Raw genomic sequence first — 18,593 nt, forward strand, 5'->3', positions numbered from 1 at the left:
CTGAAGATTCTTCACTCTAAGAGAGCTCAGCTTGCCGTAGCAGAGCTTGTCTTCTCCCTAACGAGGGCTTCAGCCATTCGAGCCTGGTCAATGGCCTTCGGTGGAGGCTCAGGTCCTGAAGACTCCTCCAAGTGAATGTATCGAGCTCCCTCCTGGGCAGAGCATCCCCTGGGCATCCACTGTTCCCACATGCAGACGGTCAGGTGTGGAAGGAGTTGCTGGAGGAGCAGTACGTTGAGCAGGCAAGGGGAGGGCAGCATCTTGCCCACGCTTGCCTGCTGGGCACTGAGCTCGTCCACTGGTATGGTGGAGGTGCAAGCACTGGCTGATGCAGGTGGACAAGGCTAATGATGCTGTGCTAGATGTAGGAGGCACGGGGAGATGATGTCCCCCTGCGCTAACACCCCTGGGGGACTGCCCAGGCTGGGGGGACAAGCATACCTCTCCCAGCAGAACCCCCCCTGCCCCAGGCAGGGCCCTGGTTAATTAATACCCAGTGCCAAATAATGAGGACTGGTCCTTGCAGCAGGACAAGGCAGGCAGGAGGAGCGCGGGAGGAGAGGTGCGAGGTCTCCGTGTGGCTTCTCCACTGATTATGATGCTCAGGCAGTGGTCCATGGTAATCCCCTTGTTAGCAGGCAGAGCAAAAGGATTTTACTGCCTGTCCCTCCTTTGCCCACTCCCAAGTGATGGATGGCTGGGGGGGTGATCCCCATGTCCCCCCACCAGTAGCAGTGTTTTGCAGCCAAGAGATGGAGACTTGAGTCCTGGGTGTCCCTCCCTTTCTCAGTGGGATCTTGGGGCAAGGGGCACTGGCCTCTGTAAACCACCCCCTTGCTGAAGGAGGGTACTCGGCAGAGCCTTACCCCCAAGCTGCTTGGCCATAAACGTCCCTGTGGGGTTTCCCCTGGGGTCACAGCATCACTCGTACGTCCCAGAAAATGAAGTAAAATCCAAGATTTCCTCCAAGAGGAAATAGCAGGGGTCAATGGGAAGTTGCTCAGCTGAGTCCTTCTGATGCCAGTACCTCTGCAGTCGCGGGATTTGGGTGAACTCAGCTGGAATTTGAGCTGAAAGGGGGGATTTAACCAATTTATTTTTCTTTATTAAAAAAACAAACAAAAAACCCCCCAAAAAACACAAAAAACAACCAACCAAACTATTTTGCCAGATTATGGATCATCTTGTTTATGCAGTGTCTTTGGGAGTCAGGGCAGGATCTGAGCAGGAGATGGTCTGTAGCAGGTCAGGCTTTTCACGGAGGCTTTTTCCTTTGGTTTGCAAATTGCTTTGGAAACATGGAGCTGTTGAAGTGCAAGTTATGCATCTGTGATGGAAACTTTGCAAGTGCAACCTCCCTGGCCACAGGCCATGCAGTCCCCTTAGGACTCCGGAAACCTCCAAAGTGAAAGCTGCTTTGTGGTTCTTTTCAATTTATTCATTTATTTCTCTATTTATTTAGCTATTTTGAAGTCTCCTCCTTTGGGAGCTGTTGTGTGCTGCGCCAGCGTTGCTGCTGTGCCTTCCTACTTTCTTTCCAAAATGTGGAGCCTTTGGGGAAGTCCAGAACAGGAGGGAAGGGGTGAGATTTTGGGAGGGATCCTGGTGGATGCCACCTCGGAGCAGAGCCAGTCCTCGCGTGCTACTGTCCTGCAATGCGGCTGTACCTTATCAAAAGTACATTCCTCTGGGGGAAAAACAAACAAACAAACCAAAACAACAACAACAACAAAAACCCACAACAAAAAACCAAACCCAAAACCAACCACCCGGGGAAGGAATCTGTAAGTGAGTGGAACAGGAAGGGAGATGATGGAATGAAAATCCTTTCTGAATATACCCTTGCAAGAAGTGCCTTTCCTGTAACTGAGCATGTCCTTATTTACTGCAGAGGGTGGGTGAGTTGTCCGGGTTCCAGCCCGGCCACGCTCCCTGCGTCACCCTGGGCTTTGCTGCCTCAGTTTCCCTTGTGCGGCACAAGGACACCCTGTTTGCTGTGTGGAAAAACACCAAGCATTTTAGGGGCTCTCAGAGCATCCCCCCCTGTGTAGCCCCGCCGGGAGGAGGGACTGGGAGATGTTTGCATGGCCTTTCACTTCCACCTTTGCATTGATTTATGCACAGGCACATCTGTCTGCTTATCTGAAGGCCAAAGCTGTGGGCTTTGAACACCCCCCAGCAGTGCCACAGCAGCATCCTGGGACCTGTTAGGCGTGCAGAAGCTTTGCAAGCTCCCCAAGTGCCTTTTCGCTCTGTCTCTGGGGAGGTTGCCTTGCTCTCCCTGCCTCTGTGGCCCTGCTCACCTCTCTGGGAGCCAGGCCGGGTTGGCAGCTCTGGCGAGGATTTCAGGAGAGGAAGCATTTATCACTCGTGGCAGGGTGGGGAGTTCCGGGTTATGCTTCTCCGGCTTCCCATCCCGGAGCAGCCGGCAAAGGGAGGGGTGGGAAGATTCATAGGAGTCTCGTTTCCCACTTGCGATTGCTGGAGCAGGCGTGGAGCAGCATTCCGGTGGCAGTTCATATTCCTGGGCTGATTTTTATTTCCTAACCTTTATTTCTCTTGGTTGCACCCATTTTCCTGCTGCTGCAAAGCTGCTGTGAGTACCTGGGACCACGGAGGAAAGGGGAGGGATGGGCAATGCTCAGCTATGCCAGCTGCCGCATCTCCTCCTCCTGTTTGGTCGAGACACAGGAATCGAGGAAATTAATCTGCATGTCTGCTTGCTGCAAACAAATAAATAAAACCTTGAGGATTTTTCCCATCTGTTTCTATATGTTGTTGCTCTCACTATTATTCTTGTTGTGTTTTGTTGGTTTTTTTTGAAGAATAAAAGTAGGGAAATGTCAGCTGTATTACAGCTTTTAAATGTTTCCCACCAAATCCTCCATCAAAAAAACCCCCAGCAGAGGAGCACCGCTCTAATGATGTGATTTTTATTTGTGTATTTGAAATCACTCTGACAAATAACCGTGTGAAATGGCAACTCGGGGCACCAGGCAGATGTAGTGCATAAAAGGGGATGTCTAGCATTGCGAAGCGAAGCAAGTAGCTGCAAGTGAGTCAGATGGGACCTGCTGAAAAGCCTGTACAGAAGTGCTGGGTGAGAGGGTGGCCTCTGCCTGCGGTGGGACCTCGCTGGTTGACCAGGACTGCTGATAAATGATGGAGAATGGCTTGGCAAGCTCCTCTGCCAGCTCCCTCAGTATCCTCGGGTGGATCCCATCTGGCCCCATGGACTTGTGAGCATCCAGGTGGAGGAGCAGGTCGGTGACTGCCACCTCTTCAACAACTGGGGCTTCATTCTGCATCCTATCTCCATCTCCGAGCTCAGGGGCCTGAAAACCCTGAGGATGACCAGTCTGACTATTAAAGACTGAGGCAAAGAAGGCATTAAGTACCTCAGCCTTCTCCTCATCCTTCGTGGCAACGTTTCTCTCCGCATCGAACAAAGGAGGGAGATTCTCCCTGGCCCTCCTTTTGTCGCTGATATATTTGTAAAAACATTCTTTGTTATCTTAAACAGCAGTGGCCAGTTTAAGTTCCAGCTGGGCCTTCGCCTTTCTGATCTTCTGCCTGCATAACCTCACAACATCCTTGTAGTCCTCCTGAGTCACCTGCCCCTTCTTCCAAAGGTGGTAAGCTCTCCTTTTTTTTCCTGAGTTCCAGCCAAAGCTCTCTGTCCAGCCAGGCCGGTCTTCTCCCCCGCCTGCTCGTCTTGCAGCACATGGGGACGGCCTGCTCCTGCGCCTTTGAGACTTCCTTCTTGAATAACATCCAGCCTTCCTGGACTCCTTTGCCCTTCAGGACTGCCTCCCAAGGGACTGTGTTAACCAGGCTCCTAAACAATCCAAAGTCTGCCTTTCTAAAGTTCAAGGTAGCAGTTTTGCTGACCCCCCTCCTTACTTCTCCGAGAATTGAAAACTCTATTGTGTCATGGTTGCTGAGCCCAAGACAGCCTCCGACCACCACGTTGCCCACCAGGCCTTCTCTGTTCGTAAACAGCAGGTCCAGCGGGGCACCTCCCCTGGTCGGCTCCCTCACCAGCTGCGTCAGGCAGTTATCATCTCCCACACACTCCAGGAACCTCCGAGACTGCTTTCTCTCTGCTGTGTTGTATTTCCAGCAGATACCTGGAAAGTTGAAGTCTCCCACGAGAACAAGGGCTAGAGATTGTGCCAACCGCTTGTAGAATACTTCATCTGTTTCCTCATCCTGGTTGGGTGGTCTATAACAGACTCCCACCAGGATATCTGCCTTATTGGCTTTCCCTCTGATCTTTACCCATATGCACTCAACCTTATCATTACCGTCGCTGAGCTCTAGACAAACTTGCTGCTCGGGTTTAGACAGGGTTTTGTACGTGCATGTAATGACTCCACAAAATGCAGCATCCTTCTTAATTTTTTTAGTGTTTTTTTTAGTTGGTAATGCTATTTTCCTTTTCTAGGCTGGGGAGGGTCAGAGGTGGCAGTGTGGGCTGGGTTCAGGCTGTGACTCTTCACAAAGAGTCTCGTCCTGCACCGTTTGCTCCAGAGTGAAGCTGTCCTTTGTTCATGAGGTGTATTAGGGCACCTGCTGCTTTATTTCTGAGCAGCTCCAAGCATCAGATGCACACTCCGTGAAAGCAACTCAATGTTTTTCTGTGGCTCTATGCTCGTAATGTCATCGGAAGCTTTGGGAGTAACTGCTTTGCTTTCCTTTTTCTTGTGTTTCCTCAGAAACTTTGATGGATACACGGACGGCGACGGCCGAGCTGGGCTGGACTGCCAACCCTCCTTCGGGGGTAAGTGCCGCTTGTCCAGCTGATCCTTATGCGATCTTGTGGGGTTCACGCTATTCATCTTAAAATGCTTTTGGGGAGCCGGGGAAGTGGCAGTGGGAGCAGCGGTGCACTATCGGGCTGGTGTGAGGCAGCCAGGGCATCACTGTGCCGAGCTGCACGGCTGGTCTGGGGCTGCACATCCCTTCCCTGAACCGGTCCCGGGGTCTTGGTGAAGATGGAGCTCCATTCCTGCCCTCTTTCCTCCCTTGCCTGCCCTCCTCCCAGGTGAAGGGTCCGGCCCCTCCACTGCTCTCCATCCCCCGGCTCGTGCCTTCCCTCTCCCTGTGCCAAAAGGCTTGTAATTAGGAAACATTAGCAGGCTTAAAACAGCTTTCATACCTGGAACATCATCCATAATTGCACTCGGCAGTGCTCTTCCCTGGCTATTAATGTCACTTTTATGAAGTAATGAGGAACAAAACACCCTGAGGCACTTAAAACATCTTTTTTATATAATATGAGCCTTTGAGGAATGGAAGCATAAAATAACCTGACTCACATTCCCCTGGCAGAGAAAGTGAGAGATGGAGCTGGGGGGGAGAGGAGCAGTGGTGGGAGGGGATGTGAATTGATGGATGGGCATCACAGTGGGACAGGCAGCCGGTCAGGCAGGGATGGGTACAGCAGTGGGATCTGTCCCCAGGGCCTCCAGGGCATGGCACCAAAGGGGAAAGGATGCCAGCCTGAGTCTTTGTTAGGATGTGACTGGCTTGGCCAGATCTTCAAAAAAAAAGAGGTTGCACACCATCACCAAAGCTGAACCACACATGCAGTGGGCACGAAATCCTCTCCAGGCACATCAGAGGCCCTTGAAACACAGGGTTTTGCCACTGAATTGCTTTAGAAAAAATCTGGGCCCAGATAAATTGCTGGCAAACTGCAGGGGGGCTGCATGCAGGTGATGGAGACGGGATATAAATAGCTGCCTGCAGCTGCTATCGCTGAAAGCCCGCGCAAGGCAGGCAGGGAGCTTGCGTCGTAAGGCACAGCGGTCTCGCCCTCTGCGGAGCAGCAGAGCGAAGCCTCTCCCCAGCCCGCATACCTGCATCTCTCCATGCACATCTCTGCATCCACCCAGCTCTCGCTCCTCTGAGAGTTACTGGTGAGTCTTCTCCATTACAGGAGCGTATGTTAGATCTTCCACAAAGTATTTTAAAATACCAAGTCCTTTATTTAAAAGACGTAAGAGTCAGTCTGTAGCATGTGTTGGAGAGCATGACTTCCCCTGTGAAGTCCCCTTGCTCGTGGACTGGGCTTTTCTTTGTAGCATCAGGCACTTTGCTGGGTGGATACGGAGCATCTTAAGGTGTATTTTGGACTCCTGGAGTGAACGCCCCCGTAGGTATCATGTCCTAGCTGAGGCAGGTTTTGAAGTAGGTTGGATGCCAGTTGAAAATAAGCAATGTCTTCTTCTTGCTCTAGGCATGCAGTAGTCTTTACGAGCTGCCCAGTTACAGCACTTGAGTTTTAGGGTTTGTCCTGTCCTGTTTAATAGTTCACAACAAATATTTGAGGTCAGATTTGTGCCACTTCTTGGCTTCTCTGGTGGTAATGGCCAGTATTTGGGTGAGGCTTGTCCAGAGTGCAGGTGCCAGGGAGGGTTTGCAGACCGTGACCCATCCGAGCAGCCTGGTGTAGAGATGCTAAGATACATGTGGGGATTTCTGCCTATGTTGGAGTCAACGAAGACCCCAAATTTAGTTGGTCGTTTCTTGTTTTCAGTCTTCAGTTCCCAAAAGCAGCCATCCTAGGGCTGTGCTATTTCTTTTTCAGCCCAGATTGCTGAAAGCTGGGGTAAGAAACCAAAAGCTTCCCCTCTGCCCTTCCTTCCTCCATCCAAAAAATGGGAGTGCACTGGCAGCCTTGCTTTGGGGCTTAGCAACAAGGCACAGCATTGCAGGAGCAAGCGAAGAAGAGGGGAAGCAAAGAAACAAGAGGGAGAAGAGCAACAGCCATCTATAAATGGACCTTCCTGCTCCTTGGGGCAGGAGGGAGGAGACGGGGGGATGGGAGAGGGGCTCCTGGCTGCTGCTGGGGCATCAGTTCCTTCTCCCAGGCTTCTCTCATCTCTCTTGGGGCTGGAGGTGCAGGGATTTGATAAGCCCCCTCTCCTGACCCTGGGGTTGTCGTTGGCGTGGGCTCTGTGCAGGCTTTGGGTCCCTATGGGTGGTGGCATTCCCCTGTGGCGTGCTGATCTCCGAAAGTGACTGTTCACCCCAGCTCACAGATGTGCCCCGGGGCTTGGAGGGGGCTGCTGACGTTAATGCTGGGGCACGGATGCCAGCTGGGCAGCAGGGGCTGTGGTCCCCGGGGATTGGCCGCGGCGGCATGTGGGCTTTCCTTCTGCTCTCCCCACTGGACGTGCTTTAAATCTCAGCGGAGGTGGAGAAGAACATTGTTTTAATTTCTGGCTCCCTGTGAATTATTTAGTGGGATCTTCTCAAAATGATGCATTTGTTGCTGGTAGAGCATCGATGGCCACAGCCACTGGCACCAGGGGTCCTTCCAGCCACGGGGACCTGCTGCTCTTCAGCGCCTGGCTGCAGGAGTGCTCAACCCAAGGGATGCCCCAGGAAGCATCAGGATCCAGCCCCAAACCCTCATGAGGGTTTTCCAAGTGGCATTTCATGTCATTCCCAGTTGCGGGCAGCCCTGCGTGCTGGGCGCCTGAAGTATGGCAGGGTCCACTGGCAGGTTTTGGCTCTGAGTTTTGAGGCTCTGTTTGCAACCCTCCCAAAAAAAGCAGTAAAGCGCAGGGGATGCTCAGTGGAAGGAGCTGGCGAGACGGCTGGCTCCCTGATGGGCACCGTGAATAAAAGGACAGCGGGTTAGGTCCCCTCCGGTGCACCCGGCCGGGGTGCAGCAGCTGGCGGGTGAGATGAAGAGGATTCCTGCAGCAAAGACAGCGGAGCAGTGGGGCTGGTGTTAGGCTGGCAGGCAGGCGCTGGAAGAGAGCTCCTTGTGTGGCATTAATTGGGTGACAGGGCTGTAATGCAAAGCCCAGATGGGAATAGGAAACAATGCCAACCCCCTCGGTCAGGGAGGACCTTGCATCTTTCTCGTGTGAAAAGGTGTCTGGCAATGAAAGAGCATGGAATCTGCAGGTCTTGCCCAAGGTGGAGAGGGGTTTTTGCAGTGTGTTTGTGCCGTGGGATGAGAAGGGAGAGCGCTTGGCTGGATGTGTGAGGTTTTATTGCTGGTTTGGTAAACATTGCTTAACAACAACGTGCAACCTTGAGCTGTGATCTTTGCTTAAGCTTAGCAGAGCTGAGTAGGTGTACCCGGGAGCAAATGTTCTGCTGTGCTTGTTGGCAACATGCAGAGGACCCTGCTTTGAAAACAAAATAAAAACCTGTAATTTTTTACATCAGGGCTGTGGTTTACAAAGAGGAAGCTTGGGGAGCAGGTGAGGAACGTGGTTGTTTAATGGAAAATGGAAGAGGGCAAAATGTGTAAGGTTGCAGGGTTGGTTGAGGGGCATCAGCTCTTCAGGAAGAGTCAATGCTATGGGGCTGGTCGGTGTCACCCATCTGCTGTTGTGCCCCCATGTAAGAACAAACATGCGCAAGCGCTGCTATAGCATCGCTCCTGGAAATTATGCATGATATTCAGAGTGCTGCTTAAAGATTGCCATATGAATAATGCTGTTATGAGGAGACTGTAAACATGGATTAGTTAAAATGAATGGATTATGAGGTTGTAAATCTGTCTGTAGGACTCTAGTGCCATCATAGACTATTCACAGTTTGCTGCTGTCCCTTAATTGAAATTGTAGCCTGGATTATATTAATGCCCTTCTATAAATCGAATTGCAAATCTATATTCTCTCTCTCCACGGCGGTAATGTTTTATTTAGTTAGTTTTCTTTGCGGGGGAAGTGATCCCATCATGCCGAGAGCCTGGGGTCAGGCTTGCTCTCCAGCCCACGTGCTGGCTCGGGCTTTAATGAAGCTGTAGTCTCATATGCTGCTTTCCCTCCTGCGTCCAGGTACCTGGACCATCTTTCTTCCCACTTTTATGTCCTCTCCAGGGCAGCTAAGGTGATTGCCCACATGAAAAAGATATTTTAGCATCAGCTGGGAGTGATGGGGAGAGGAGCAGGCATGCCTGGGCAGGGGCAAGAGGGTGAGGATTTCTTCTGCTGCTGACCCAGGTGGTGTTTCTGCACGTGCATCACGTCATGTGTCCACGACCATATTCCTGCCCCTCTCTGGGGCTCTGGGATCCTCCTTCCAGCCCAGCCCTGCCCTGTGCAGGGTGAGTGGCACCTCTGTGGCTCACAGGCCGTTGCCGGTCCCTCTGCCACCCTCTCATGGCCTCTCTCTCTTCTCTTTTCTGCAGTGGGAAGAAGTCAGTGGCTACGACGAAAACCTCAACACCATCCGTACGTACCAGGTGTGCAATGTCTTCGAGCCCAACCAGAACAACTGGCTCCTCACCACATTCATCAACCGGCGTGGAGCTCACCGCATCTACACCGAGATGCGCTTCACTGTGCGGGACTGCAGCAGCCTCCCCAACGTCCCTGGCTCCTGCAAGGAGACCTTCAACCTCTACTACTACGAGACAGACTCTGTCATTGCCACCAAGAAGTCCGCCTTCTGGACGGAGGCACCCTACCTCAAAGTGGACACCATTGCTGCTGACGAGAGCTTCTCCCAGGTGGACTTCGGTGGCAGGTTGATGAAGGTGAACACAGAAGTGAGAAGTTTCGGGCCTCTGACCCGCAATGGCTTTTACCTGGCTTTCCAGGACTACGGGGCTTGTATGTCTCTGCTGTCCGTCAGGGTCTTCTTCAAGAAGTGCCCCAGTGTGGTGCAGAACTTCGCTATCTTTCCGGAGACGATGACAGGAGCGGAGAGCACCTCTCTAGTGACTGCCCGCGGCACCTGCATCCCCAACGCTGAGGAGGTGGACGTGCCAATCAAACTGTATTGCAATGGGGATGGGGAGTGGATGGTCCCCATCGGCCGCTGTACATGCAAGGCTGGTTATGAGCCAGAGAACAACGTGGCTTGCAAAGGTAAGGTTGGCCCTGGGTAGCAAAGTGCTTTTATTGTTTTTAAGCTTTGCTAACAAAATGCTCATCCCCAAACAAGCTGTTTTGGGCAATATTTGTTTTGAAATTGGCCCTGCACCATTTATCTGCCCTGAAGTGGTTTTGCTCTGGGGACCAGGCAGGGATTTGGGAGCAGTAGTCAACCTGTGGCTTCTTGGTGTGCTCTGGTCAGTGGCCAAACTCGTCGAGCAGTGTGGCAAGGTGCTGGTGCAGCCGCCACTGCGAGCTCGCTGGAAGCCGCCTCTGTGATCTGCCACCTTCAAAGTGCCCCGTGGGCCAGCGCTTGCTGGCTGAGCTGCTTTCATCTGCCTTGTTATTTCCCCAGCAAAGCTGCGGGAGCCGGGCAGCTGCTGTTGGGCCTGTCTGCAGTGAAGCCGCTCTGATTCTTGGCATTAATTGGAATTTTTTTGCTGTTTTTTTGGGTTCCCCCAGCCATGCCGCCAGCATGCTGCTGCCTGCTGGAGTCTTCTGCAGCACAGGGTTATAAATATGGAAATAGTGCTCGCTGCTTTTCATCTCCTTTCGCCTTTCTGACGAATATTTCCCAAATGCTGTTGGAGGATTTTTTTTTTTTTCTGTTAGCTTTACTCGCTGCTCTTTCCTTCTCCTCTCCCAAATTAAGGTATTGTTTTTGTATGCTGCTTGGAAGGAGGGAAGAGGAGAGGGCTTTCTGCATGAGAAACTAACCCCACTTCATTGGCGCTTTCCAAATAGCTTCTAGAAGGTGGGCACCACCAGGTCAAGGAAAGGGTTAGGAAGAAGGAGAAGGTCAAAGGCAGGTGTCAAAGTACTTTCGGGCTGGTTTTGGGGGGCGTGATGGGAAGAGGTCTGACTTGAACCTCTTTTGGTGCAGGTGGCAGCATGTGTAGCACCAGGCTTGGCTGTGATGCTCCTTGGGGTAGCCACCATGGTGTTTCTTCTCCACCTGTAACTCCAGCTATATGAAAATGGCAAAGCTGGGATTCCAGCTATGGAGAAACTTGTTTGTTCGTTTGCTTTAAACCTGGGAACTTGTGTAGGTTTTCAGTGTGAAAAACCACATGCCTGCCTGGCCAAGGTGGAGATGGCAATGCCTTCCCGTGCCAGGGCTCAGACAACTGGGAAGCCACCAGAGTCCGTGTGCTCACACCTTGCTTTCACATCAAGCAGCATTGCTGGTGGATTCCTTTGAGCTTCGCGGTTGACCTTGAACGTGATTTTGTTCCCACCAGGAGATGCTCTATAACCGTGAGGAGCTGAAGTGCTCCGTTGGAGGGAAGGCTCTTTGCAAACCGGAGCGTCTCTGGTGAAACATTGCATTGCTATTGAATGAACAAACAGAAAGCGCACATGGTTTTGTGGCAAAATGACATTTTCTCATAATAGAAAAATAAATACTAATTTTAGCTAAAGCATGGAATTGGGAAATAACGTGATTTTGCCAGAAATGTAGGAAAACATCCTCAGGGTTTTCAGGCCCCTGAGCTCGGAGATGGAGATAGGATGCAGAATGAAGCCCCAGTTGTCGAAGAGGTGGCAGTCACCGACCTGCTCCTCCACCTGGATGCTCACAAGTCCGTGGGGCCAGATGGGATCCACCCGAGGATACTGAGGGAGCTGGCAGAGGAGCTTGCCAAGCCACTCTCCATCATTTATCAGCAGTCCTGGTCAACCAGGGAGGTCCCAGATGACTGGAAGTTAGCAAATGTGATGCCCCTCTACAAGAAGGGTCAGAAGGAGGATCCAGGGAACTACAGGCCTGTCAGCCTGACCTCGGTGCTGGGAAAGGTCATGGAGCAGATTACCTTGAGTGCCATTACGTGGCACGTGCGGGACAACCAGGGGATCAGGCTCAGCCAGCATGGGTTTATGAAAGGGAGGTCCTGCTTCACTAACCTGGTCTCCTTCTATGACAAGGTGACCCGCTTAGTGGACAAGGGGAAGGCTGTGGATGTTGTCTACTTGGACTTTAGTAAGGCCTTTGACACTGTCTCCCACAGCATTCTCCTGGAGAAGCTGGCTGCTCATGGCTTGGATAAGTGCACTCTGCGCTGGGTTAAAAACTGGCTGGACGGCCGAGCCCAGAGAGTGGTGGTGAATGGAGTCAAATGCAGTTGGCGACCGGTCACAAGTGGTGTTCCCCAGGGCTCAGTATTGGGGCCGGTCCTGTTCAATATCTTTATCAATGATCTGGATGAGGGGATCGAGTGCACCCTCAGTAAGTTTGCAGATGACACCAAGTTGGGTGGAAGTGTCAATCTGCTGGAGGGTAGGAAGGCCCCACAGAGGGACCTGGACAGGCTGGATTGATGGGCCGAGGCCAACTGTATGAGATTCAATAAGGCTCAGTGCCGGGTCCTGCCCTTGGGTCACAACAACCCCATGCAACGCTACAGGCTGGGGGAGGAGTGGCTGGAGAGCTGCCTGGCAGAAAAGGACCTGGGGGTGTTGGTTGACAGCCGCCTGAACATGAGCCAGCAGTGTGCTCAGGTGGCCAAGAGGGCCAATAGCATCCTGGCTTGTGTCAGCAAGAGTGTGGCCAGCAGGACCAGGGAGGTGATAGTGCCCCTGCACTCGACACTGGTGAGGCCGCACCTTGAGTACTGTGTGCAGTTTTGGGCTTCTCACTACAAGAAGGACATGGAGGTGCTGGAGCGTGTCCAGAGAAGGGCAACAAAGCTGGTGAAGGGTCTAGAGCACAAGTCTTATGAGGAGCGGCTGAGGGAGCTGGGGTTGTTTAGTCTGGAGAAGAGGAGGCTGAGAGGAGACCTTAATGCTCTCTACAACTACCCGAAAGGAGGTTGTAGCAAGCTGGGAGTCGGTCTCTTCTCCCTAGTAACAAGTGATAGGACGAGAGGAAACGGCTTCAAGCTGCGCCAGGGGAAGTTTAGGTTGGATATTAGGAAAAACTTCTTCACCAAAAGGGTAGTCAGGCATTGGAACAGGCTGCCCAGGGAAGTGGTTGAGTCTCCATCCCTGGAGGTATTTAAAAGACAGGTAGACATGATGCTTAGGGACATGATTTAGTGATGGACTTGGCAGTGCCAGGTGAACGGTTGGACTCAATGATCTTAAGGGTCTTTTCCAACCTTAACGATTCTATGATTCTATGAAAACAATGATAATGTAAAACTGCTGCAGGTTTTGGTGGTGTTGACCTTTCTATCAGCTGCCGGCCGGGGTGGTGGAGGAAGTCAGGGTCTTGAATGCTTCTAACCCCCCAGGAGCAGCATGTTGCACCTACCCAGTGCTTGTAGTTTGGGGCAGGGCAGAGGATGGAGGACAGCAGAACATGAGAGGCATGGGAGGAAACCTGTGCAGCAGGATGGGCATTAGACCCATCTCCATGGCTTTTTTTGTTTCCATTTCTTGTGCAAACCCTAGAATGTTCATAATGTGTTCGTGCCATCAAAGCTGCACTGCGCAGACCCCTGCGCATTGGGAGTTTGCTGAGTTTCCTGTGCCGCAGTGCCTGTCTCCACCTGTGCTCCCACTCCTTGGCAGTGCTGATGCTGAAGGAGAAACCCCTCACACCGCCTGAGTGTGGGCTCTGAAGAGCTCCCGGTGAGCATTTTGCCTTTGTGTAGGGAGCACACTTTGCGTTTGGGCTCCTTGAGGGGAAAATTCCACATCCTGGCAGGTCTAAGGGGGTAGAAATGTTCTTTATGGATCAGCCAGAAGCATTTGGGATCCTGAAAGGCACCAAAATACGCTGTGGGTGCAGACCAAGCAGGCAGTTAAATGGCACCAAGCACGTGTGTGATGACGGGACCATGCTTTTTTGATGATCCCGTGGGTGCTGTTGGGTGCTGGTACGATGCTGTCTCCTGAGCAGAGCTCTGATGACTCCTCTCTCCCAGTCCCGTGAGAATGTTTTCCAGTTACCATGTCAGGAGGATGAACGAAAGGCTGGGATTGCACGTGGGACCTGTGTGTTTGAGGGTCCTGCTCAATGCTGGCGAGGAACTCAAAACCAATAAACTCACCAGCCCCTCCTGGAAGTTCATTAAAACCAGTCCTAAAAGCCTGAGCCAGGGCTTACATTAGAGCTGTTGGATAATTAACTGCATTTGAGTAAAAATCTGACCTTGGATTGGACTCTGGCTTCTTGGTAGCTTGTGTGCACCCTTTGGCCATCAAGCTCCTCCTTGTATCCCCGTGGACCTTGGAGACCACGAGGGAAGACCTGAGCCCACTGCATCCCTTCCCAAAGGTCGGTGAGCAGGAGAAGGCACATTGCAAGGTTTAGAAATAATGATTTGTTGGTTTTCTATTTGTCTTCATGCTCTCGAAGGGGTCGTATTCCCCTGCCTCGTTCACCCACTGGGTTCTCCTCGCAGGGATGTTGCCAGGATTGCACCTTGGCTCCCGGGAGGCACACGCTTTTGACATACATCTGCTCAAAGCCTTCATCAACCTGAGATAAGCCACTTAACAAGCCTGGGGGAATTGTCACCAAAGAAAAAAAAAAAAATCCCTTGGTATTTTAAGGCTGAGAAAATGGGCTTGATACCTCAGTGGTGGGAAAAAAATAGGGTTGAATTGTTTAGCCCCCCCAGCTGTTTCTCATCCCTCCCACCCCCTGGGATAGAGGCTGTGCCTATCATGGGGCTATTAGACCGGAGCGGTTTCGTGCTGACAGCAGAGCTCCGGGCCGCTGAGGGATTCATTAATACCAGCTTTTATCGGCACTTAGCTGCTCACGAAAGGCACAGGCACAACGCAGTCTTCATCGGGGATGTTTCGAGCCCCAAAGAGATTATCATCGTGTTTTAGGGTCAGAGTGAGAGGGGGTCATTACCACCACAACACTAAGATGGGGATGGGTGGGAGGGAGCTTTTCTTTATTGATCTGCCCCATTATGTGTTTCCATCCCGGGCTGGTTGGGGTTTGGCACAGACCTCCTGGCTGGTGTGAAGCTGCACTGCTGTCAGCTGGGTGATGGCATGCTATACCCAAAAACCCAGTGGGACTGCCTAGGCCATCCTCTTTAGCACCTCGTGCCCGTGAGAGCTGTGGGCCAATGCAAAATGGAGGCTGTTATTGAATCCAAAATGAATAATTCATTTGGTGCAATAACCCACGCTCTGTTTGGGTTGATATTAAATCCATTTGTCTTGCTCTGCCCCATCCCTCAGCCTTGCTTTATGGCTTCGTTGCATGGTCAAGGTGCAATGCATCATCGTGCTGAGGAGGAGGTGGGAGGAAAAGCAGGAGTGGGGATCGTTGAGAGGCCGGGGAAATCGTTCGAGACCTTGGATGTGCATGGTGGGTGGATTTTGCTTGTTCTCCTCGAGGAAAATTATTAAACTCTTTCTCTGCTGGTGTTTCACTCTGAAACCTAATGATGGCAAGGTAACCCCTCACTGGAATGACAGCAGTTGTGGGTGTCTCAGCTTTTATCCCTTTTGACTCTGAGGATGGGGCACTGAATTTGTGTCTGCTGGAATCACACTGACTTTCTCTCTGACCTCCCCAGTACCAGGCGATATATAACTCAGTTGCACGGAGAGGCCAGCAATGGAAAAAGTCTGGATCTAAATCAGCTTTGTGCTGAATTTTTACTTTGTATTTATAAACCCAGGGAGACAGGTTGAGACAGTGATCCTGCTGCTTACTGGGCTTGTCTTGCTTTTGTTTTCGCCTCCTGGCAAATTCCCGTCGTAGCGTGGCCGGGAGCCTCCAAGCTGCTGTGGCTCGGGATAACGAATCGACTTGCTTGCTTGCAACAGCTGGAAATCTGAGCTAGCAGGGATGGCAAAATTAAAAAAAAAACTTACAAAATAAGAACAAAGCTGGCCTGCAGTGCCCGCGATGCAGAGGCTGCTTCTTGAGCACCCTTGCTCCCGGGCGTCTCTGGCTTTCCACAAGGCAGCCAGTCACCTACCCCATCTGCGTCTGGGTCCCCCAGCCCTTCTTCAGCTGCTGACCGATGCGCCAGGCTGTGCCGAACCTTTGCCAAAGCTGTCTGTGGATTTATTTTGGCCTTGTTCATCCCTTTGGTTTCTTTGTCTCCTTTCTTCCTGCGTTGTGTGTGGAGGGCTGGATTTGGGAAAGGGGTAGCAGGGGGAACACGTCCCACTAGTTGAATGTCGAGGAGCGACCGGCGCCGTGCCGGTTCCCCCGTTATCCTCCCCTCCTGCTGAGCAGTCCTGGCAATAATTATTGAGTTTCTCCATTTATCCATCACAGAAGGCTGGAAACAATAGCAGAGCGCAGGATTTATAAAGTGTGTTTTTTTTTTTTTTTTTTTTTTTAATAATTGTGAATATTTCATAATTAGTAGTAGAATAATTTGCTAACACCTAAAATAAGGGAGACGTCAAATTTTCCCAATCAAATTGTTGCTTGTGCTGAGAGCTAGGTCTTTTTGGTCTCTTTGGCTGTGCCTTTGCCTGCCTTTTCCCTGCACCATGATCCGTCCTAGTGCCCCCATACCGTGTTGGGGCATGCAGGAGAGGTTTGCTTGGGTGATGGTGAAAATGGTCTTGTCCCATGGGCAGATGGCAGCAAGGGAGGCTGTGGGCTGCCTCACCATGTCGCAAGGACACGGAACCCTGCTCCCCCATGCCTTGGGGCGCACCCATCCCAGGGTGCTGCATCTCTGTGCCCAGCCACCCTGATGCCTGGGTCAGGGTGAGCATGCCAAGCATCACAGGGGCTGCAGAAAGGCCCTTTTTTGCTTTTTAGGGTGGTTTTATTTTTCTTTTTTTCTCCATAGTGCTAGTCCATGTACTTCCCCATGGCTGGGAAGCATCTCTTTTCCAGCTTCTGTGATGACCCCGCTGCCTCTCGCCTCCCTGCAGCTTTCTCTCCGGCATCTTATTCCAGCTTGCCTGACGCACAAGTGATCCCTTTTTGAACGCTTTCTCCTCTAAAACAAGAGGGGGAAAAACAAAGAGGTAAAAAGAAAGTGCTTTCCCTGCCTCTCTCTCCTTCTGCCTGCCCTTGGATTTGTTTTAGCGGAGCCGTGGTGTCTCAGCTCGCTGGGAAGTGCATCCCTTTCCCCATCCCTGGTTTGGTGGCTGCGGGTGTTGTACTGGCTGGTGGTGAGGGTGGCTGGCAGAGGGATGCTCCAGTGTCCCCTGGGGTACAATGGCACACTGGCACCTGGCCCTGTCCCAGGGTAAGGTGCCTGGTGGGGCTGGCAGCGTCCCCAAGCCGGCTAAGCACATCGAGGGCTGGAGTGCCTGTGGAGACCACTGCCTGTGATCTTAAATAGTTGGGCTTAGAAACCATCAGTGCTTCCTCAAGCTCTTCCCAGAGGACCAGGATGAGGTCAACCAGGATGAGGTCAACCAGTTTGTTTCAAAACCTTTCCTTCTCCATCTGCACCCGTGAACACACGGTTGATGCACCGGTGGGATGTCTGCCTGGCAGCTCTGGTGCAAGGGAGTCCTTGCAGCTGCAGCTGATGCTCACGATGCTTTAGGTGGATTTGTGGGGAAAATGTTTCTCTGCGGGTTTGGAAGTAGGATTTCAAGCTTTTCTCCTGTTTAGCCTCCCAAAGAGGGGTGGCTGGGCAGTGTGCCGGCACGCCGGGGCTGTGGCGGGTCTCCTCCTCCCCGTGCATTGCTGCCCCTCTGCTCCCCTGGGGCCTGGACCCCTGGCAGACACTAACCATCAAAAAAGCTGCTTTTAGACTGAAGTGAGAGCATTCGCACAGCCGGGGCACCTTCCACCCCTAACAAACAGCAGCGGGGACGTCCGCAGGGTGCTTTATTCCAGGTTTAGCCAAGCCACAAACCTCTGACCACTCAAAATGGGCCTTTTCTTCCTTCCCCTCCGGCCCCCCAATATCAAGTTTCCTGCTCTCTCTCCCATCCTGCGTCAGCCCAAGGTGCTATCCCCAGCTGGGCTGTGCTGGGAAGCAGCAGCTCTCCCAGCTCTTCCCAAATCTGGGCGGTGATGCTGGAGGGATGGAGGGATGCTTCCCTTTGTTGCAGGGGCTTTGCGTTCGCCTGGCAGCAATCTCCCTACTTCCACCGCTGGGTGGAACAGGCAGCCCAGTTTTACCACGGGCACGCTGTGGAGGAGAAGCATTTGAATCACTGCGCCTCAGAAAAAAAAAAAAAAAAAAAGAAAAAGAAAAAAGTATGATTTTTCTTAAATTATGCCTTAATGAAGGCATCCATTAACCCCCATGATAATTTCTCAAGGAAAATGTCCAGGAAAACCTTGTTAAATTTTTTTTCTAATGAGTGTGATGGGTTTTAATGGAAATCTTAATTAGACATTATTAGCCAAAATGTTCCTCCAGTGGATTCGGGCCCTTTTCTCTCCCCCAGCGCAGGGATGGGGAAGGACCATGTGTCCTGGCTGCTGCCGGCAGGGAGGCTCAGGCACCACAGCCACCGGTCTCCAGTTCTGTCCCCCACATCCCGAGTGGGGTCTGCGAGGTACAGGGGGTCATCCCTGCCATCCAGACCCCTGCAATGGAGAAATTAAGGAGAAAGCCTGGAAAATGACCTGGGGAAGGGGTGAATGGGGGCCGGGCGAGCATTGCAGGGCTGGGCTGCCGGGCTGGACCGTTGCCGCATGTGGCCTTGGAGGGATTAGGCAGTGATCCCTGAGCTGTGATGTATGGCTTTATTTTTCTGCATATCATTTTTTTTTCCTCCTCAAATTATACCATGGGCCGTTTAGGTATTTCCCTTGCCCATAATGAGAACTTTTGAGTGTGATATTGGTTCCAGTCTTAAGAGAGGAAGAAAAATTCCCTCTTGATTTCC

The 18,593-nt window shown here is 52.0% G+C and overlaps 1 protein-coding gene across 1 annotated transcript in view; it reads left to right on the forward strand.

Annotated features, from left to right (window-relative positions):
* Nucleotides 1-18,593, forward strand: part of EPHB1 (EPH receptor B1) — a 76,885-nt gene that overhangs the window by 22,377 nt on the left and 35,915 nt on the right. Inside the window, exons 2-3 of the mRNA XM_082320902.1 lie at nucleotides 4,719-4,783; nucleotides 9,164-9,845. Of these exons, the coding sequence (XP_082177028.1) occupies nucleotides 4,719-4,783; nucleotides 9,164-9,845 (747 nt within the window). The remainder of the gene's footprint in view (nucleotides 1-4,718; nucleotides 4,784-9,163; nucleotides 9,846-18,593) is intronic.

Source organism: Platalea leucorodia, assembly GCF_965183815.1.
Source record: "Platalea leucorodia genome assembly, chromosome: 8".
Lineage (NCBI taxonomy): Eukaryota > Metazoa > Chordata > Aves > Pelecaniformes > Threskiornithidae > Platalea > Platalea leucorodia.